Below are 21,481 nucleotides of genomic sequence, written 5' to 3'. Positions count from 1 at the left end.
CTACGGAAATAAAAAAAAATGCTGTCAAATTTAATGAATGAGTCAATTTAGGTCCCGACAAAACTAACGCTGAAAATACCCAACATTCGCAGTTACCTTCAATATCTTACGTTGGTGTAGAGGCTAAGGACAATGTCTACCGCGCGGACGATCCAGGTTCGAATCTCATAACTATAAACTTTTTTAATTAAAATCACGTGACTGAAGGGGGCCGAGGGCAGAGTACTAAGGGAGCTGATAGGTTAGGTGGAGTACCAAGGGGGCCGAGGGGCGGAGTTCAACGCTTAAATCGCTACGATAAGGGGGCCGAGGGCGAAGTACTAAGGGAGCTGATAGGTTAGGTGGAGTACCACGGGGGCCGAGGGGCGGAGTTCCACGCTTAAATCGCTACGATACTCGTTCCATCCTGCGTCGATTTCGATGACGTTTCCCCCACTCCCAAGTAGTCCAGAATCGGTGTTGTTCATCTACTAGTGTGCTTTGGACAAATAGATAAACCAATTATTTAACGTCAGACTTTCGTTGGTGGTTTTGACTGATTGTGATAGCTACCAATTATAATAGAATAATGTCAAGATTAGGTTACAGTAATGAAGATTTCTTGAATTTATTAATAATTTATGGTGAGTGCAATAGAATTGCAAGTAGAACATGCCGAGTATTTCATGAAAGATATCCGCAACTTCCGAAGCCGAATAATAATGTGATAAATCGACTACTAAAAAACTGTAGGTTGAATGGAACCTTCCGTCCAAAAATCATTTGTAAGAAGACTAAAGTGGATGATGATGACAATGGTATAACAGTTTTGGGATACTTTCATGCATTTCCAAATGCTTCTCTGCACGAGGCTGAAAAGGAGATAGGTATACCCTGCGTGACAATTTGTCGAATTCTTAATAAGCATAAATGGCATCCCTATAAGTTCTACTGTGTCCAACATTTGATAGAGACTGATTTACCTCGTAGAGTGGAATTCTTTGAATGGTTACTAGTCAAGACTCAAGAGGATGAACATTTCCTTGACAATATCATATGGACAGATGAGGCCAAGTTCACAAAAAAATGGAGTTTTCAATAGACACAACAGTCATTATTGGGCGCCAGAAAATCCCCATGTTGTCCGCCAAAGGGGTTTTCAAGAAAGATGGCAATTCAATGTATTTTGTGCGATAAAGAGTGAGTCAATTTTTTATATCGAGTTTTATGATGATAATTTGAATGCATCAAAATATGAAGATTTACTGAGGAATGGAATTCAAATGATTTTAAATAATAGACCAGGAAGAGAACGTGTATGGTACCAAATGGATGGTGCTCCACCCCATAATTCTCATTCAGTCAGCGAAGCTTTAACCGAAATCTTCGAAGACAGATGGATTGGTGATAATGGACCTTTTCGTTGGCCTCCTAGAACACCAGATGGCAATCCAATAGATTATTTCGTGTGGGGTTTCATAAAAAATATGGTTTACTCTACTCCAATAACAACAGTGGAAGATATGAAATAGAGAGTTACAACTGTTTCCAATAGTTTGACTCCAAACTTGGTCAGAAGCGCTACACATGACAATCTTTTGAAGAGATTACATGTTTGTTTAAGTAGAGGTGGAGATGTGTTTGAACATATTCTGAAATACACTGACGATTAAATTAACTCATTAATTTATGGGTTTATTATTTTCAGTTCGTGTTTCAGCGTTAATAATACTATGTTTGAAGAGAAGTTTCATTCGATGGTTGAGGAGTATTTTAATAATTATTTTTTCATTGTATTATCTTTGACTAATTGAGAAACATCAAACGAAATCTGTTTTACAAAAACGAGTGATGAACAAGGAAACCATGACAATTTCCGTTTGAAACAGTTTATCTCGAAAACGGTTCAAAATAGAAATAGTATTATCTGAACAAAGTTAATCTAAAATTGGATGTAGAGCTCAAAAATGTTGAAATATATAAGGTGTTCCATTTGAAAAAATTGAGTTCCTCTCATTTTTTCATGAGATCAAAGTATCTGCATTTTTTGAAGACCCTGTATGAGGCAAATGAAAATATGACTCGGGGTGAAGATCCTCCACTCCATTTCAAATTTGATCGTTTTAGTGCAAGAGAGTTCAAGATTATCAGCATTTATATAAGTTTATGTTTGGTAAAAAAAATATCGAAATTAAATTATATCTTCTAAACGGTAATAGACAGGTATAGGGAAATAGTATATGAATTTGTTGACAAAGTAATAATGAATCATAATATGATATTATATACGGGGTGTTCCATTTGAAAAATCAAAGAAGCCGCTACTTTATAGTAGAAGCGACAACGCCGCTTCGTCTAAAATATTTTAGGCGTGTAGGTCATATTGACTTATGCATACTGTGGAATTTTCAGGTTGATCCGTTGAATAGTTTGCCAGAAACGGCTAATTACCGCTCATCATGAAAAGCCCTGTATAGCAGATGCAGAGGGCAAATATATATCATGTAGGGCCCTTCTAGACAGTGGCTCCCAGTCGAATTTTATAACCTACAGATTATTCAAAAAGTTGAATCTTATAGCACAGAGCGTATCTGTCCCAATTTCTGGAATAAAGTCTATAACTGCAATACTAAATAGAGTCACCCATGCTCGAATCAAATCAAAACTCAACAGTTATCAAACGGATCTATAATTTTTTATCATAAACAAGATAACTGATAATATTCCTCAGCCTACTTTTGATAGGAATAAAATACATATTCCTAATTACATATCTCTTGCAGATCCATTATTTTATGAATCCGCGGAAATAGACCTGTTACTAGGTTCCAGTGTATTCTTTGAATTTCTTTGCGCAGGTCAAGTTAAGGTTAACAATCAGCCAATACGCAAAAAACTAAATTAGGGTGGATCATTGGTGGTCCTCTATGTATATGATCATTTTGGTCATTCTAATTCATTTCTTTGTAATGTATCTACAACTGAATCTGCAAGGTTACAAAGACAATTAGAGGCCTTTTGGCTCATTGAGGAATGCCCTAATAAACAAATCTGCTTCACAAAGGAAGAGGTTGAATGTGAAAAACATTTTATGATAACTTTAGACGTGATGCAACTGGCAGATTCATAGTAAAGCTTCCATTGCGTGATGATTATAATGAACTTGGAGATTCCATAGAAATGGCAATACAAAGATTTCAATCACTTGAACGTAAGTTTGCAAAAAATAGTTCCATCAAGGAACAGTATTGTCAGTTCATGGACGAATACTCAAGTCTTGGACACATGTCTCCCATTGCATTCGAGAATAATAACAATTAAAAATAATATCTACCCCACCATTGCATATCAAAGGAAACATCCCTTACTACGAAACTGCGCGTTGTTTTTGAGGCGTCCGCTAAATCATCATCAGGTAAATCTTTGAATGATATCCTTATGCTTGGACCCAGAATTGAGGAGGATATTTTTTTCATAGTTTTGCGATTTAGAATCCATAATACAGTTTTTTCGGCGGATATAGAGAAATGTTATCGACAAATAAAGCTTCATCCGGATCACCAAGATTTCCAAAGAATAGTGTGGAGATCCGATCCCTCAAAGCCTCTGGCGCACTATAAATTGCATATGGTTACCTAGGGTACAGGTCCAGCTTCTTATTTGGCTACGCGATGCCTAAAACAGTTAGCGATTGAAAATCAAAACAAATTTCCTAATGCTAGTAAGTCAATAATTCAAGACTTCTACATGGATGACTGGCTTTCAGGTGTGAATAGTTTCGATGAAGCTCTTGCGCTTATTTGTGAAGTGAATTCAATTCTCGGTAGCGCAGGATTTGTTCTAAGGCAATGGATTTCCAACGATCCCCGTATATTAACTCATCAAAATAGCAATCAAACTAATAAAATCCAGTTCATGATTAAGGACAATCAAACTTCGAAAACGTTAGGATGAAAAGAGAAATGAAAATTTCTATGTGTTTTACCACTTTTTATTGTAACTAACGTTACTACAGTTTCGTCCTAAAGTTAACGTTAGTTACTGCAGTACGAAACTGCAGTAACTGCAGTTTCGTCCTATATGGACGTAAAAAGTGGTAAAAAACATAAAAATTTTCATTTCTCTTTTCATTATGATCTCCTACCACGTAGTAACGGCTACATCCATCACTTTATCAAAACGTTAGGAATTATATGGGATACAGTAATGATAATTTTCAGTTTATAACCAAGGTTCCCATCTATTCGAACTTCACAAAACGTAGAATACTTTCTATCTACCAAATCTTTGATCCACTTGGTCTTATTGGACCAGTTATAACAACTGCTAAGCTCATTTTGCAGAAATTATGGCAATTGCGAATTGACTGGGATCAAGAATTACCTTCTGAATTACTCAAACTGTGGTATGAATTTTATAACAATATTTCCCATGTGAACTCGATCAGGATTTCAAGACACATTCTTTTACAGGATGCCTGTTATGTACAAATTCATGCTTTTAGTGATGCGTCACAACTGGCTTATGGATGTTGCATATATGTCAGGTCAAAAAACTCATTTGGAGATGTTTCAGTCAAGCTGGCTTGTTCCAAGTCTCGTGTTGCTCCTCTAGCTGGAGCTACTATTCCACGGCTAGAATTATGTGGTGCTCTTCTAGCTGCAAAGCTATGCCAACAGGTTATAGAATCAATCAAATTAAACATTGACTGAATTTATTATTGGTGTGATTCAACGATAGTTCTCGCATGGATAAATGCAGATGCCAGTCGTTTGAAAACATTTGTATCCAATCGAGTCGTTACTATACAGAAAATTTCTAATAAAAATAATTGGTTTCATGTGCCAACTGAATTCAATCCCGCTGATATTATATCAAGAAGAATGAGCCCTCAGCAGATAAGTGATTGTTCCTTATGGTGGAACGGTCCTTCATGGTTGGCTGCAGAGTCTCATTTATGGCATAAGCGTGTTGATTTTGATTTTTTTAGTTTACCAGAAGTGAAGAATATCAATCTTCTCGTTACGCCTGATATTTCCGATAATATGTTGAGTCAATTTTCTTCTTTTCCAAAAATGATTCGCGTATTTGCATACATTATTCGAATCAAAACAAATACCAGTCGAGGGTGTATTGATAAACTCACAGGTCAACTTTCTCTAAACGAGATTTCCCTGAGTACGCAAACAGTGATCAAAATGGTTCAAGGCCAAGAATTCTGTGCGGAAATTGATTTGTTAAAGCGGAACAGAGCCGTCCATTCTCGCAGTGAATTACGTTGCTTAAATCCATTTTTGGATAAATGTGGAATAATAAGAGTAGCCGGACGGTTAGTACATTCTGATTTAATCTTTTTCCAATAAACATCCAGTAGTGATTCCAGCAAAACATTATTTCACAACCTTATTAATTAGACATGAACATCATAAAAATTTACATGCTGCACAATCGGTTCTTTCTAGTATACGCCTGCAGTATTGGTCCAGACATGGACCGCATGGTCCAGACATAAGAATTTATTGCATTTGTTACAAATGTTTTTTGTATTTCGATAGGGGGCACGATGGCAATCTTGACACCTTCCTTGTCCATTTTGTTTAAGTCTTTTGGATGGAGGTTCTACAGTTTCGCCTCTGATCTTCGAAATCTGGATAGTTACTAAAGATGCTAACATTGTTATATGTTATAAAATATGTTATAAAATGCAGAAATTATAAAGTAACATTTGCATAACAAGCAGTTGGAAATACTCATTTTAACCTCTTTTGGATAAAAAGTGTATGCATAAAAAAATAACAAAAACTACAGCAGTTAAAGTGTTTACCAGTGCCGTGCTTCATCAACAAGTTAGGTTATTAAATATAAACAGTAAAAGACAATATGGATGAATCGATTTGTACCAAATGTAAAAAAAATATTACCGATGAAGAGGAATATATAAGGTGTGACTGTTGCAACGACATGATTCATGAAAGTTGTACTAAGCTTTCAACAACTCAAATAAGAGCAGTAACCCTAAAAAAGGAACGACTTGTGATGTATTTTTGTCCTGAATGTAAAACCAACTTCAAACAAATACCAATGCTAATGAAAAATATGAATGAGATTATTGCAGTTAATAAGTCTCTTCAAGAAGAAAATAACTTGCTCAGAAAAAAAATAGAGGAGTTTACAAGTTCAAGCCAGGAGTAAGCAACACTGAAGAAATAATTGCGGAATTGGCTGAAAGACAGAAACGTGCTTCTAATATAATAATATACAATGTCAATGAATCAAGAGCCAATACAAATAGTGAGAGGTCTTCACAAGATAAAGCAGCTGTTGAAAATATTCTACAAGTGTTTGAAGTGAAAAAAGAAGAAATAAAATGTTTCCGTCTAGGAAAAGTAATAATGAATAAAAATAGACCAATTAAAATTATTTTAAGATCTCCAGATGAAGCAATAAAAATTTTAAAAAATAAATCACTTGTCAGTATACCCAGTATCAGAATTTCAGCAGATCAGACCTTTGCACAAAGGGAGTATTTTCGTAAAATCAAATCAGAACTGGAAGAAATTATGGCAAATGGTGATAACTCCAAAACCATCAAATATATTAACAATAAACCAACAATCGTTAATAAGGATAAATTTGAAAGAAGAAAAAACATTTAAAGTACCCTGATATACAACTCAACAGTGATATTATATATATGAATGCTCAAAGTCTTTTAAAGCATAAGGATGAAATTGAAGAGAGCATTCTATGCTACAATCCTAAAGTATTTTACTATCAGAAACCAGGACAACTGCAGACATTGAGGACGCTGAATTACGAATAGAAAATTATTCTACCATTCGTTGTAATTCATCAAACCGCCATACTGGAGGCGTAGTGATTTATATTCAAAAAGAGTTTGAATTTTCAGTTTATAAAACGTTTGTTCTAGAAGGTAATTATTGGTGTAAGGTGGTTAAAATTAATTTAGGATCTAGTATTTGGTTGGTTGGAAATATGTACCACTCTCCTTCAAGTTCTGATGCTAAATTTTTATAAGATTTTGATGATTTATGTGATACTTTGGTGACATCTAATAAGAAATTTATTTTAGTAGGTGATTTCAACTTAAATTATCTTGATAATACTTTTTATGTCAGAAAAATTAAAAAACTACTTGAAATATATGGATTAAAGCAAACTATCACTGATCCCACCCGTATTACATTACAATCCAAAACTCTAATAGACTATGTAATATCAAATGAAAATAATTATGTGTCAAATGTACATTTATATCCGAGTATAACAGATCATTTACTGATATCAGTAAATTTTTCGTCAGTTAAAACAAATAGCAATTATATAAGAAAACAATACAGAAATTTTAGTGACCGTAATCTTGATCTTATTAAAAATAGTCTTATATCATGTAATTGGTCATTGGATTCTATTGATATTGAGGTGATATACCATGAAATAATGGAAAAATGTTCTCTCATAGTCGAAAATGTTGCTCCTCTTCGAATTTGTCAGTATAAGACACATCTCCCATGGTTTAGTTATGAAGTTCTAATCAAAATCAAAGAGAGAGACAATACATATATTTCCTTTGTAAAAGCTAACGAAATTGAAAAAGATTATTTATGGGGAAAATTCAAAAAGCTTAGAAATGAAGTAGTTAATCTATTAAAAAAAAATAAACAGAACTACTACCATGAGAAAGTAGATAATTATAAAAATAACTCAAAAATGATGTGGAAAACACTGAAACAGTTGGTCAATAACAAAGAACAAGAAATGCCCAGACATATAAAATTTGAAAAAAATGGTTATCACATAATAAAAAAAAATGAAACTGAAATTGCCCAAGAGTTCAATGAATATTTTGTTAATAGTGTTAATCTAATAACGGATAGCATTGAAACCCAAGAGTTATGGTCAAACCTAGATCACAACCTATACAGACCATTTAAAAAATTTAGAGCAATCACTTTAAAGGAGTTGAGAGAAATTATTAATTCATTGGATAATAAACACAGTATTCATGAAATACTAAGTTGTAAAGTACTTAAAGAAATATTTGAAACGGCTGGTCATGCTATACTTAATTTTATTAATACTTCTTTACGAACGGGAAAAATTCCACAGGGACTTAAAACCAGTACTATTATTCCAATCCAAAAAATCAGTAATACTATAAAAGCTGATGAATTCAGACCTATTAATACACTACCAGCCTTAGAAAAAATTTTAGAAATTACTGTTTATAACCAATTGTTGGAATTTATCAATGACAATCAAATCTTATTCGAAAGACAGTCAGGGTTTCGAAAAACCATTCCTGTGAGTCAGCACTCCAGTTGTCATTAAGTAAATTTAATAATGAACTAGAGCACAACAAATATGTTGTTTCTGTGTTTCTCGATTTGAAAAGGGCTTTTGAGACAATTGATAGAAATATTCTTCTTGCTAAGCTCAAGAGATATGGTGTAGGCGGTCAGACCTTCAATTGGTTTTATGATTATTTGTCTAATAGAAAGCAGAGGGTAAGAATTAACAATACATTTTCAAATGAAATCACAAATGACAAGGGTGTTCCTCAAGGTAGTTTTTTAGGTCCACTGCTTTTCATAATATATCTTAATGATATTAACTTATTTGTGGACTGTGAATTCATAAATCTGTTCGCAGATGATACATTATTAGCATGTAGTGATACAGACTTGGATAGAGCTATTCACAAAATGAATTCCATCTTAGTCAGTGTTAAAAGATATCTCGATATCAATAAATTGAAATTAAGTGTAACTAAAACCAAAGCCATGATAATTACTAATAAATTTAAATACAACAAAATTGGGATAAATAATTTAGACATAAATATTGATAACAAGAAAATTGAGATCGTCACAAATATAAAATACTTAGGAGTCCAACTCGACAATACACTTTCTTTTGATAGCCATTTCGACTATGTTCATAAAAAAAAATCAAAAAAATTATACTTTTTTTCAAGAATTGCTAGTAATTTATCAACTGCCACTAAAGTAACAGTTTATAAAGCAATTATTCTGCCTCATTTTGACTATTGTGCATCAATCATATACTCTGTGAACTTAAATAAAATTAATCAACTGCAGAAATTGCAAAATAGAGGCATGAGAATTATTCTGAGATGTAATAGATACACACCAATAAATTCAATGTTATCCACCCTTCAGTGGCTGCCCGTATTACAAAGGTTACTGTACTTCGCAATGATATTTATTTATAAGATAATAAATAATTTGTCTCCTTCTTATTTCATGAATATGGTCAACTACAATTATGAAATCCATGAACACTATACTCGCAATAACTGCAATCTACATATTGTCAGAACAAATTTTAAAAGTAGTATGAATTCAGTATTTTTTAAAGGCTTCATTAAATTTAATGACCTACCAAATGACGTAAAAGACTGTTTATCAATAAATGTCTTCAAAAGACATTTGTTAAAATATATAAAAGAAACATAACTTACATTTGGATAAAGTTGTAAATCTATGTTTTATATGTTAGTTTTGATTGTGAAATATTTGAATTGTTTCCGTGTTAGGAATCACACGTTAAAAGGTAAGACCTCGTTAATCCTTGGCTCGCAAAAGTTTCGACTTCTGAGGGTTGTCGTTCGTAGGGGTGCGACAGCTGGTTAACGGAAAAACAGATTTTAAACAGATTTTAAACAGATTTTTTTCGGTATAAATCTTCTAATGTTACCTATATAACTAGCATTACTAAGTAGAAATAATGAATATTATTTGTAAAATAATAGCACGGAGCGATAGAACTATTTATTGTTACTTGTAATAGTTTTAAAATTACTGAATAGCATATATTAGTTACTTTTTCTGTTCTATCTTTTCCTGTTTTTTTTTTATTGTATATTAGGGAAACCTATTTCTGAAATAAAGAAAGATTATTATCGCTCGTTTCATTACCATCAGATTCGTCAATTTCATCATCACTTCCTATTTCATCCCATAAAGACTGAGGACGGGCCATTTCTCGCTCATAATCACCTTTTTTATCGAATAATCTAAAAAACTAATCGATTTAGTTTTCTTTGAATGCGCACGATTTTTAACCATATACGTGGGGTTTCGTGCACCCCAGTTGCTTTGTAACAGGTCTGATTCAAACATACGTCAAACGAAGACTGATTTGAGATGTGAATATGAGAGTGGAGGCTATATGTGGAAGCTACTGAATATATTCGACGCTGGGGCGCCAATTTCGAAAAGTTATATGGAATTTTCTACGACTGGGGTATGTCACACCCCACGTGTCGGACGCAGGGTTAAAGATTATCTAATCCACAATAAAATAACGTGGCATCATAGCCCTCCCCGCTCTCCTCATTTTGAAGGTTTGTGGGAGTCAGCTGTTCGATTGACAAAGTATCATCCCAAACGTGTCATAGCTAATATCAATTTTACTTATGAGGAATTTATTACCATTTTATCACAAGTAGAATGTATTCTTAATTCACGTCCCTTACTTCCCCTAACGGATGATCCCAATGATTTGGAGCCATTAACGCCAGCACATTTTCTGATCGGCAGCAGTCTGCTAGCAGTACCCGAAAATAGTGTTCCCGATAATCGCAGTAGCCTTGCGTCTAGATATAATCACTTGAAGCTCATGATACAGCACTTTTGGTCCAGATGGAAAAAGAATTATTTACACAACTTGCAGCAAAGGACTAAATGGCAGTATCAGTTTCCATCCAAAATAGCGATAGGGTCTCTTGTGATCATAATGGAAGAAAACACTCCTCCTGTACTCTGGAGAATGGGACGCATTACGCTACTGCATCCAGGTGATGACGGTGTGGTACGAGTTGTAACCGTAAAAACTACTAGTGGCGAAATGAAGCGTGCTGTCATAAAAATATGTTTATTGCCAATCGATTCTGAACTTATAGGTAAAAATTGTGATTTGTTTTGATTGTAAATACTTCATTTGTATTTTCAATTAATTTGAAAGTTCACGACCTTTCAAGGCGGGGACATATGTTGAATTTCTTATATGATACGCCCTTGTCATGATGACAGAAGAAGAGAGATTGTCAAACAACGACAGTTAGAAATGTTGGTTTTTGTAACTCCGTAAAATATACATTCATTAAATATATGCAACAGCATTTTCAATTACCAGAACCAGCAAAGATTCGAGTGGTAGCGATAGGAGTACAGAAATAACAATACAAATATAGTCCACTTCAACAGTAAGGCACTTCAGCACCACAAGAATATACACCTATACTTAGCAAAATTAACCACTTTTCACAAATGTATCAAACAAATTTTTTTGTACAACAGTTACTACTGGTAATAAAAATAAGATCCATGTGATTTGAGCACACGATCTTTGGATCACAGATGCTCCAACCACATACGCCAACGTAAGTTATTTTGAATGTGATTATTGGTTAGTCATAAACGACTTTTTACAGTTGGACTGAATACAACTTCCCCAGTAACTTCACAGGGAATTAATATTATCAATTGCAAAAACTGCATGTGTAAACTTTTCTATTTTCAATTACAATGCTATGCCGTGTCATATTTGGATTCAGTTTATCCCTGTTTCCTTATAGGGAATCTTCAACATTTTTTTTTTAAATTAGAAAGATTATATAATTTAGGAGCATTGCATGAAAAGCTTCAAGCAGAGTATTATGCAGATTATTGAGGCCAAAAGTACTAAGCCTGTCAGTTTGCTTTCATCGAATATGTCATCAGTAATGATAGAAAGCCTGTTGTGGTACTGTAATCTTGTCTGAAGCCAGACTGTACTGAAGTAATGATATTATTTTCATGTGGTGCATAAGAGGTTACTTGAGGGGACGAAGGTCAGAAAAATGTGAAGGTGTATTACATGGAGCATACGAAGTGATATTTGATCTGTCCCTGTCACATTGCTTTTGATGTCGTATATGTGCTTTCTCACCAATCTTTCTGTAAGGCGAGAGAAGGTAAATAACTTTTTGGTAGTTGGTAAATTTTCATATTCATGAAGTAGTAACAACTGATCTCCTGAAGGTATGAGCTGAGAAATATTATTGAAATGGTTATGAATGGACCGTCCTTATTTTTCAGGTCGTTTGGTATTTCAGTATTATTTTTGTATCACAACAAATCGAGAGATCGAAGTAGATCCAAGTAGATCCAAGTAGACTTCAAATTTTTTTGCAAGAGAATATGATCCGCACATGCTTTCCCAGTTCTCTGTAATATGTCATTCATGTCTTGTTGATGTGTAAGCTCTCTTCCTTATAGTTAAAATTATTCTTATGTTTATGTATTTCTTAAATATTTTCAACAATCACTACTTTACACAAAACATTAACGAATTGTACTCATAAACCTTCCTCTTGAATCATTCTGTCCATTGATGAAATATGAATATCCCTTTGCAAGTTTTTGAGTTTATTGCCTTCAGACAGATGTGGCGGAGGGACTTTGTATTATAATATATAATTCATAACAATAAGAGAAACCCACAGGATTTGCAGTTCGGCCAGTTTTCATTGAATTAAGGAAAATATTTGCATTTGAAGAAATTTTCTGACATTTCTGCTCATTTCAAACCGTAGTTGTATATCATTCATTTCAATGACTGCTAACGATGGCCTTTCTCTTGATAACAAATTCTGTAAAATTTGTGAAAAATCCTTTAAAACAACGAAAGGTCTCAAAATTCATAATGATAGAGGTCATAAAATTTCTAATACAAAATCCTCTTTGAATGAATCAGCTTTCACACAATCACATTAGATCCAGTCACATTATAAAAAGGATTCCCAAATCTGCAAGAAATTGCTCTGCCTTTGCCCTTTGCGAAATTATAGAAGAATGTTTACATACAAACTCTCCAACAAGCTGGGAAAACTTGTTAACTTTACCTTATACTTTGTTCTCCATCCCGCATGCCAAGGACTCCTGTAGATCTTCTCTCGCATCTCTTATAAAGAAAAACATCAAACTTCTTAATTCCAAGACCAATGTCATTCCATCTCAGATCGATAAAAGCAAATATAACCAAAACTTTTCTTAGCTTGTTTTGAGTAAAATAGCTAATGGTGACATTAGGTCAGCTATCAGAATCTAGAGCACAAGTGATTAGTTGGCCGAATACAATGAATCCACACTTTCAGTTCACCAATCAAAACACCCTCGATCAGATTCCTCCACACATTCTCTGGATTAGCAAGTACCACACGATTTTTCAGAGTTTCCGGTGTTCCAATTTTCAGAACATGAAGTATCGGAGGCAATTAAATCTTTTCGTTCTGGTTCTGCTGGTGGTTTGGATTCTTTCCGCCCTAGTCATATGCAAGACCTCATTAGTCACAACTCTGGAAATTCAGGACAGAAACTTCTTTCTTCTGTTACAAAATTATGTAACTTCATTTTTACTGGTAGGGTTTCTCCAGAAATTTGTCCTATACTTTTTGGCGCACTGTGTGCTCTTCGGAAAAAGGATGGAGGAGTAAGACCGATTGCCGTCGGTACTTTTTATTGTCGATTGGTAACTAAACTTGGTTGTATGAGGATTAAAGACGAACTAGGATCGATGTTACGTCCACTACAGTTTGGTTTCGGTACTGCAGGTGGATGTGAAGCTGTTGCTCATGCTGCTCGTAGATATATTAATCTTCATCCAAATCCCGATTCAAAAATTTTCTTGAAAATAGACTTCAAAAATGCCTTCAACATGATTGATAGAAACATCATGCTTCGTAAGGTTAAAGATTCGTTTCCAGGATTATATCCCTTCTTAAGTCAGTGTTATAAATCAGTTTCCTATTTGAGTTTTGGTGAACATCTGATTTTGTCAGAGAGGTGTTCAACAAGGTGATCACTTAGGACTTGCTCTTTTTTGTATGACCATCATCGAACTCACTAGAAGCTTATCATCCGAATTTAATTGTTGGTATTTGGACGATGGCTCAATCGTTGGCGGTGAAAACAGTGTTTCAGAGGATTTAGAAAAAAATCATTGATTATTCACAAAACATCTTGGACTTGAACTAAATTTTGAAAAATGCGAGTTGATTACTCTTTCAACTCCGAATAATATTTCCGAATCCATTTTGAAATTGGCTCCTGGCATAAGAATTTTGGAAAAGTCTAAATGGAGTCTTCTGGGTGCTCCTCTCTCTAAAGATTCAATTTCAGAACATCTTCGAGAAAAACGGGAATCACTCAAATTGCTGACCACCAGATTGAATGAACTTCCAAAACACGTTGCATTTTTTCTTTTGAAAAATTGTTTGGCGATTTCAAAACTCATGTACGCCCTCAGATGTTCCCCCACTTGGTCAAGTCAGTTAGAGCTTGACGAATTTGATAATTTACTCCGCCACACGACGGAATATGTTACAAACAATCATTTCAATAATGATTCATGGCTCCAAGCAACTCTTCCTGTAAACCTTGGCGGATTAGGGCTACGTTCGGCTTCTTCTTTAGCTTTACCAGCTTTTCTGTCATCAGTCAATAGTGTTTCCGATCTTATCGATTCCATCCTTCCTTCCATATTTATCAATATCAAAGACGTTTTTTATTCTGAAGGTGAATCACTTTCGCATGCCACAACTAATATTGCTCCTCCTACAGATAAAAAGAAAATACAAAGTGTATGGGAACGACCTCTTCTGAACATTATAACTGATAAACTTCTGAAATCTACAAGTGTATACGATAAGGCTCGTCTGAAAGCAGCAATGATCAAGGAATCGGGTGCTTGGCTGAATGCTTTACCTGTTGCATCTCTTGGAACACTATTAGACGATGAATATATCAGAATAGCAGTAGGACTTAGGATGGGTTCATCTATTTGTGTTTCTCATACTTGTGTTTGCGGTAGTATAGTTGATAAGAAAGGTACACATGGTTTGAGTTGCAGGAGAAGTGCAGGGCGTACATCTCGACATCACCAAGTGAACAACATATTGAAACGAGCTATGTTGTCAGCGGATGTTCCTGCAATTCTGGAACCCTCAAGTACCAGTTGAGATGATGGTAAACGACCAGATGGTATGTCTCTTATACCATGGAAATACGGTAAACCTGTGGTATGGGACTTCACTTGCGTTGACACGGTCGCGGCTTCCCATCTAGCCGAAAGTTCCAAGTCTGCTGGAACTGCAGCATTGTCTGGCGAGAAATTGAAAAGGAGAAAATACCAAAATCTTGGAAACAACTATCTGTTCCATCCAGTAGCGGTTGAAACTTTTGGTGTTTATGGCCCGGAGTCTCTGTTATTCGTTCATGAACTCGGAAGGAGAATAGGCCAAGCAACGAAAGATCACCGTTCTACCTCTTTTTTGATAGAAAGAATTAGTATTGCTATTCAACGTGGCAATGCTGCTTCAGTACTTGGAACTATTCCTCCTTCACATAATTTTGATGAGATCATGCATTGCCCTAATTTCAGTACGGAACTGAAACTTCTTCAAAACAAGCTGAGATATGTGGATATTCATCAGTCTCCTATCAAGATTAATTCACAAGTGATTGATCCACCTTCTTCTTTTTCAGCGAGGTCAGTGGACTCCTCAAATATGAGTTGCAGTCCTCGTAGAACTGGTTCCCTTTCAGTGGAAGAGCTTCATGAAGCAAGAGCTGTATCGATCCCTCTACGAAACCCTTCTTCACTTGGAAGGATCGATCGCAGCTTGAGAAATGGTTCTTATGGAGATTCTGTGAAACATGTTCTTCCTTACGAATCAGTAGATAGTTGTCCTGAAAATCTAGAGAAGAAAATTGGTTTGGATAATTTAGGAAACCCTTGCTACATGAATAGCGTTTTACAAGTGTTGTTCATAACGAAGAATTTCAAGAACGAAGTTTTAATGACGAACGAGAACGGGAATGTTTCCTACTTATTCATCAAACTCAAACAACTGTTCATGCAGCTGAAGTTTCGTAAGAAGGTATCATCTTTCCCTCCAACCGATTTCCTGGAGTCTTTGAAGTCCACTAGATACTCGTTAGGACAAGAGGATTGTTCTGAATTCTTGGGGTTCTTGTTGAATACTCTTCGTGAGCAAAACAATAGCAAAATCAATACTCCTGACCGCTCTGGACTGAATGTTTCCGTGCTGCCCATCTCGTCTTGTGTTTGTAAATCTTTTGCTGGAAAAATCCTCACTTGTTTACTTTGTGGTAAATGTTCAAGAAGTACCGAAAACTTATGTGAATTTCTGGAACTTCATCTAGCTTTTCCTAATATGATTAATAACCAGTCCATGCAAAGCTTATTGTTAAATCATCTGAAAATGGAATTTTTAACAGGTGATGATCGACTGTATTGTCAAACATGCGCCAAACTAACTGACTGTTATAAGGAAACAAGTATAGCTGAGGCACCAGTTAATCTAATAATAACACTGATGATTTTCAAACAAGACTCAACCTCTAACGGAAGCAAGAAACTCTTTGGAAGGTTCGAAATAGATGAACATTTCAACCTAGCAGACCACTATTATAATATTCATGCAGTCATTGTTCACTGTGGTTCTGGCATTGAATTTGGTCATTATTACGCCTTTGTCAAAGACGAAACGAACTGGTTTTAGTTTGACGATAGTCGTGTCACGAAGTGTTCTGGCAATGCATTGAATTTATTGGAGCCTATGGAGACACCCTACATTTTGTTTTATAAGAGAGAGGACATTATTAGATCAAGATCTTCAGATGATATGGTGCTGCAGGTTTTTCCGGGTTTTCCTGCAGCAGAAAAAGCAAATGCGCCACTGGAATCAATAAAGTTGCCCCGGAGCGCCAATTAATTTTTATTGTTGTTTTTATTTTATTTTTATAATAAAATAATTCAATTTGATGAAAATATTGTTGTTACCTAGTTAGAAATTCAATCTTACCTGAATAATGTTTAAAATAGAAATAAAACAGTGCTGAGAACTTCTATCCTGAGCAGTTGATACCATCATGTTCTTTGGTTGAAGTAATCGTCTCATAACATCCAACACTGTGGTTTTCCTCACACTGACTTCATCGGTATCAGTAGAAAGAGGTGTATACCCTGTCATAAGGAAATGTAGACGGGGTGTTGGAATAAGAGGACCAAGAAGTTCCATTAGATCATTGTTCATGTAAGAAGGATATCTTGAAAAAAAAAATTTGATAAAAAAAAACTCAATAATAGTAAACGTTTATTCCATGCAGATCTAAAAACCTACTTAGTGGAAAGACAGTTTACTAACTTAGTTATTAAACACAACGATAGCCGTATTCCCTATCCAAGGTACTTGAAAAATCTCTGAACTGACTGGATAGCATTTTAATGATCTTGATATGAAGGGCTCCTCACTATTGAATCTTATTCCAGTTTGAATCGCATAAATAAAATATATAATATTTTATCTGTGGAAGTGTTTTAGGAAAAACCGATGTTATTCAAAATGAAGGCAAAAACCCTCACTACAAATGTAATGATTTGACTGTTATGAGGAGTGAATGTTAATTTGTTGTTGAAAACATACTTGAATTTGCTGGATCTGCCTATAACAGAGTTTTCAATTATATAGATATAATGTATTGCATACATCTGCATGAAATAGCTCACCACAATTGACCGAGGTTAAATGATCATTCATAAAATTTAAGAAGAGCAGATGCTCTAAATTGGATCACTAAGGCATTCCGGAGGTTGATCAAGTGATTTTCATATTCAACAAAATGCTGGCCATCCAAATGATACGATTTCAATAGTTCAAGCACATTTGATGAGGAACCAATGCTATAGATCAGGAGAATACAGTTTTCTACTTGATTTAATGTGAATAATGTAACATATTACATTTTTGATATTTCTCACATATCAAGAATTAGAAGTACATACTTTCATTTTCAAGTATATTTTACAGATGGAGAAGTGTATACTATCACAGAAACCTTTGTGATGATAAGAACACTATTTTGAGCTTGATTTTTAGTTTCAGTGGAAATGTTTGTTGCTATAATTGGTAAATTTTCGTTATGTGGACACCCGGCGATTTTGAAAAAATTTTTGACTGTACTTACGTATTTTGATGCGTAGATTACGAATCCGAAAGAAAAAAGCGGCGCTCTCACTTATTTAAAAAGTTACGGCCCTTCAAAGTTCAGAAAAGGGCAACTTTTCAGCCTTCTTTTTCACTAAATAAACTATTTAAAAACACAAACTCTATTCACTAGGTCACCTTTACACCTTATTCTTCCTTCTTTAACACTTTTCACTTCAATAATCAACATTTTTCTTATAAAAATGTTAAAAAATGTACGGAGCTGCTTTTTGGTTACATATCACTGTATTTTACGTTTTTAAGGTTAATGATATGGTTGGTACGACTGATGCAGTCCATATTCCTGAAGTAATTCAAATGTTTTTTACCTTCATTCTTTAGATCGTAAGTTGGTTTCTGGTGGTGTATTACGAATTTGAAATAGTAGGCGACAGCAAATACCAACCGCTTTTTTCTGAAATGTTGATTATTGGAGCGAAAAGTGTTAAAGAAGGAGGAATAAGGTGTAAAGGTGACCTAGTGAATAAATGCTTGTGTTTTTAAATAGTTTATTTAGTGAAAGAGAAGGCTGAAAAGTTGCCCTTTCCTGAACTTTGAAGGGCCGTAACTTTTTAAATAAGGGAGAGCGCCGCTTTTTTCTTTCAGATTCATAATCTACGCATCAAAATACGTAAGTACAGTCATAAATTTTTTCAAAATCGCCGGGTGTCCACATAACGAAAATTTACCCTATAATTATTTAATATATTAATTTTTACATTTGAAATTTATAACTTCACAGATCATTACATTCGATATACCTACCTCAAACTAGTAGTTGATACTGACATAATTGTGCTCACTAAACTGTTGATTTGGGTAAAAGTAGGATTCTGTATTTTTAAACGGTCAGCAGCAATTCTATTTAAAGCAGTATTATCCAAGACCACTACTGAATCTGCTGATTCTGTTAGACGTTTGAGAGTCAATAATGAATTGTATGGCTGGACAACAACATCACTGAAATAGGTACTAAAAATACATCTTCACTCACTAGACACTGTAATTTACCTTATCTCATCCAAATTAGGAAACACACTGTATGTTTGCACAAGCTTTTTTGGAAAACGATCAGATAATTTCTCTAAAATATTCGAACCCATTCCTGAACCAGTACCCCCAGCAATAGAGTGACACAACACAAAGCCTTCCAAGCTGTCACTACCTTCTGCTTCTCTGTCAATGATATCAAAAATTTCTTCATTCAACTTTTCACCTTGAGAAAAACCTGATGCCCAATTATTTCCAGCACCACCCCCATTTTTTGAAAGGAAGACATTTTCCTGATTATACAGTTTGGAGTACGGGGAGTTTAGTATTGTATTTATTACCCTGGGTTCCAAATCCAGAAGAACCGCCCTGGGAATGTAGTGTTCATCATCTGCTTGATAGAAAAATACATCTTTTCGGTCTATCCCTAGAATGGGTTGAACTTTGTAAATTTAGTTTTTTTGAATTATCTAAAGATACCTTCTGTTGCGTAATCTTCAAGAATTCCTTCAGGATTGATACCATGTTCGGCACAAAGGCGTTTCCAAAACTCGAATCCAACTAAAAAGACAGCATGAAAATAAACTGATAAAATCACAGAAAAGGTAGGTATTACTTTGATTGCCACATTGACCCAGTTGAAGAGTAATCATTTCACACGGCATATTGAAAATAGAATATATTATAATCTCTACTCAAACAGATTTTTCTGATCATAAATTGTATTTTATATTACTGATATATTCAAAATAAATTATATACAAATTCGAAAAAGTTGACTGCAGGTGTCAACATCTTTATCCATTCTTATTGGTCAGGGTCCGACAGACAGATAACGAACTACAATCTTCTTCTTTTTTATTTAAGGTCTTTGCTTCTATTACGGCGCAGTAGACTAATATTGATATTTTGCATAACGGATGTTATGCAATAGTCGCTTCGTCTGAGAACGTGTGTGTCTTGCTCAACACAAAGAACGTCTTATGTTGTTGATATACATTAAGTCCACGTCTTTTTTGGGTAATTGGAGCTTCTGGCTTGAGTATTTGCGTTCTATCTTCACTTGCTGGTAGGTATTTACCGGACAAAAAATACATACAAGTGTTGAATGAAACTAGGATTGGAAATAAAAAATTTGGATTGAAGTGGGGGTACTATTATAATTTAATATACCTACTCCATGAATTTGCATATATTTTTATTATGCGAAAATTTAAGTTTCCCAGGACTATGAACATGTTCAGGGAAGATGTTATTCTATTCAATATTAATTGATTATATATTTTATTTTCGGGAGTAGTAATAATCGAACATTCAAGGAAATATGATCTAGGGTTTCTGGTTTATCGCATTCACAATTTTGTGTATCGGTCACCCCCTATAGAAATGGAAATAAATGTGCTTTAATCATACAGTGACCTGTTTCTATGCGTTTCAGACTTGTGATTTGTATTCTCTATCCATTGAAGGAATTTCCAGTGACACGTGGTGTCACTGGAAATTCCGTGTGGATCCAACAATCTGCTTCACCTTTCATTTGTATATTTTGTCTCCACTGTACATGAAACTGATTCAGTATTTTTTGTTTCAGGTGAGAAATAACATTATTTTTATTTATATTCATATCCAGTGGAACATTTAGAGAAGTAACGATTTTTGTCAACATATCACTATTCACTTCATTATCTGTTTTTTGAACTCTGTCCACTTTTACAATCGGTACGTATCAACTAAAACTTCAGTTGATACGTAATTGACGCCAGCCGTGAAAGCCTACATCCTTTATTTTGTTTACTGTTTTGTCCAGCACTGAATAAGCATTTGAAAAAAAACGGGGAAAAAGTGATTCTAAGTTTTGAAATGAAAGAGGTACTGGACTGATAAAGATGATTTCAATATTTGATATAGAATAAACCCATTTTGTGCCATAAATTCATTTCATTTATTCATCCAATAGTTTTAAAATCTGTTTTTCCGTTAATCAGCTGTCGCCCCCATACAAACGACAACTCTCAGAAGTTGAGAAACTTGTGCGAGCTAAGGAGTAATATACTTGTACATCAATATTTCAAATAATACATGAATATAGAGTTATCTCGCTGAATGTATGTGTTACACATACACACACACACATACACTCCTCCAAGATGACATTTTGCAAAGTCCGTTTCCACATCACCCAGGAGGTAGGACTGCGTATCATAACCACAAAAAAGTGTCTTTGAAGTTACTGCTTGTGCACTAATACTGAAATTTTGTCATCTTGTATCAAATTTACATCATGTTACTATGGCCAATGAGAGAGAAAAAAGTTTTACATGCAGATTTTTACCATGTGCATGTTTATAGGCGTTTCCATCATTTGAGAAGTAATAATTTTTTAAAAAGATTTATCATTGCGGGAGTGAGCAGAAA

General features: G+C 34.6%; 1 protein-coding gene across 1 annotated transcript in view; it reads right to left on the bottom strand.

The window, feature by feature from the left end:
• Positions 1–19,889, bottom strand: part of LOC111513409 (tubulin gamma-1 chain) — a 44,044-nt gene extending 24,155 nt beyond the window's left edge. The window contains exons 1-5 of the mRNA XM_074178516.1: positions 19,683–19,889; positions 19,547–19,627; positions 19,088–19,493; positions 18,842–19,036; positions 16,895–17,138 (exon numbers count right to left, since the gene is read on the bottom strand). Coding sequence (XP_074034617.1) covers positions 16,895–17,138; positions 18,842–19,036; positions 19,088–19,493; positions 19,547–19,627; positions 19,683–19,731 — 975 coding nt within the window. The 5' untranslated portion in view covers positions 19,732–19,889. The remainder of the gene's footprint in view (positions 1–16,894; positions 17,139–18,841; positions 19,037–19,087; positions 19,494–19,546; positions 19,628–19,682) is intronic.
• Positions 19,890–21,481: the final 1,592 nt, after the last annotated feature.

Source organism: Leptinotarsa decemlineata, unplaced genomic scaffold (assembly GCF_025532065.1).
Source record: "Leptinotarsa decemlineata unplaced genomic scaffold, Ldec_3_MD MMD2_tig00003902_RagTag_RagTag, whole genome shotgun sequence".
Classification (NCBI taxonomy): Eukaryota; Metazoa; Arthropoda; class Insecta; order Coleoptera; family Chrysomelidae; genus Leptinotarsa; species Leptinotarsa decemlineata.
This window is presented reverse-complemented; position numbering and strand designations above follow the sequence as displayed.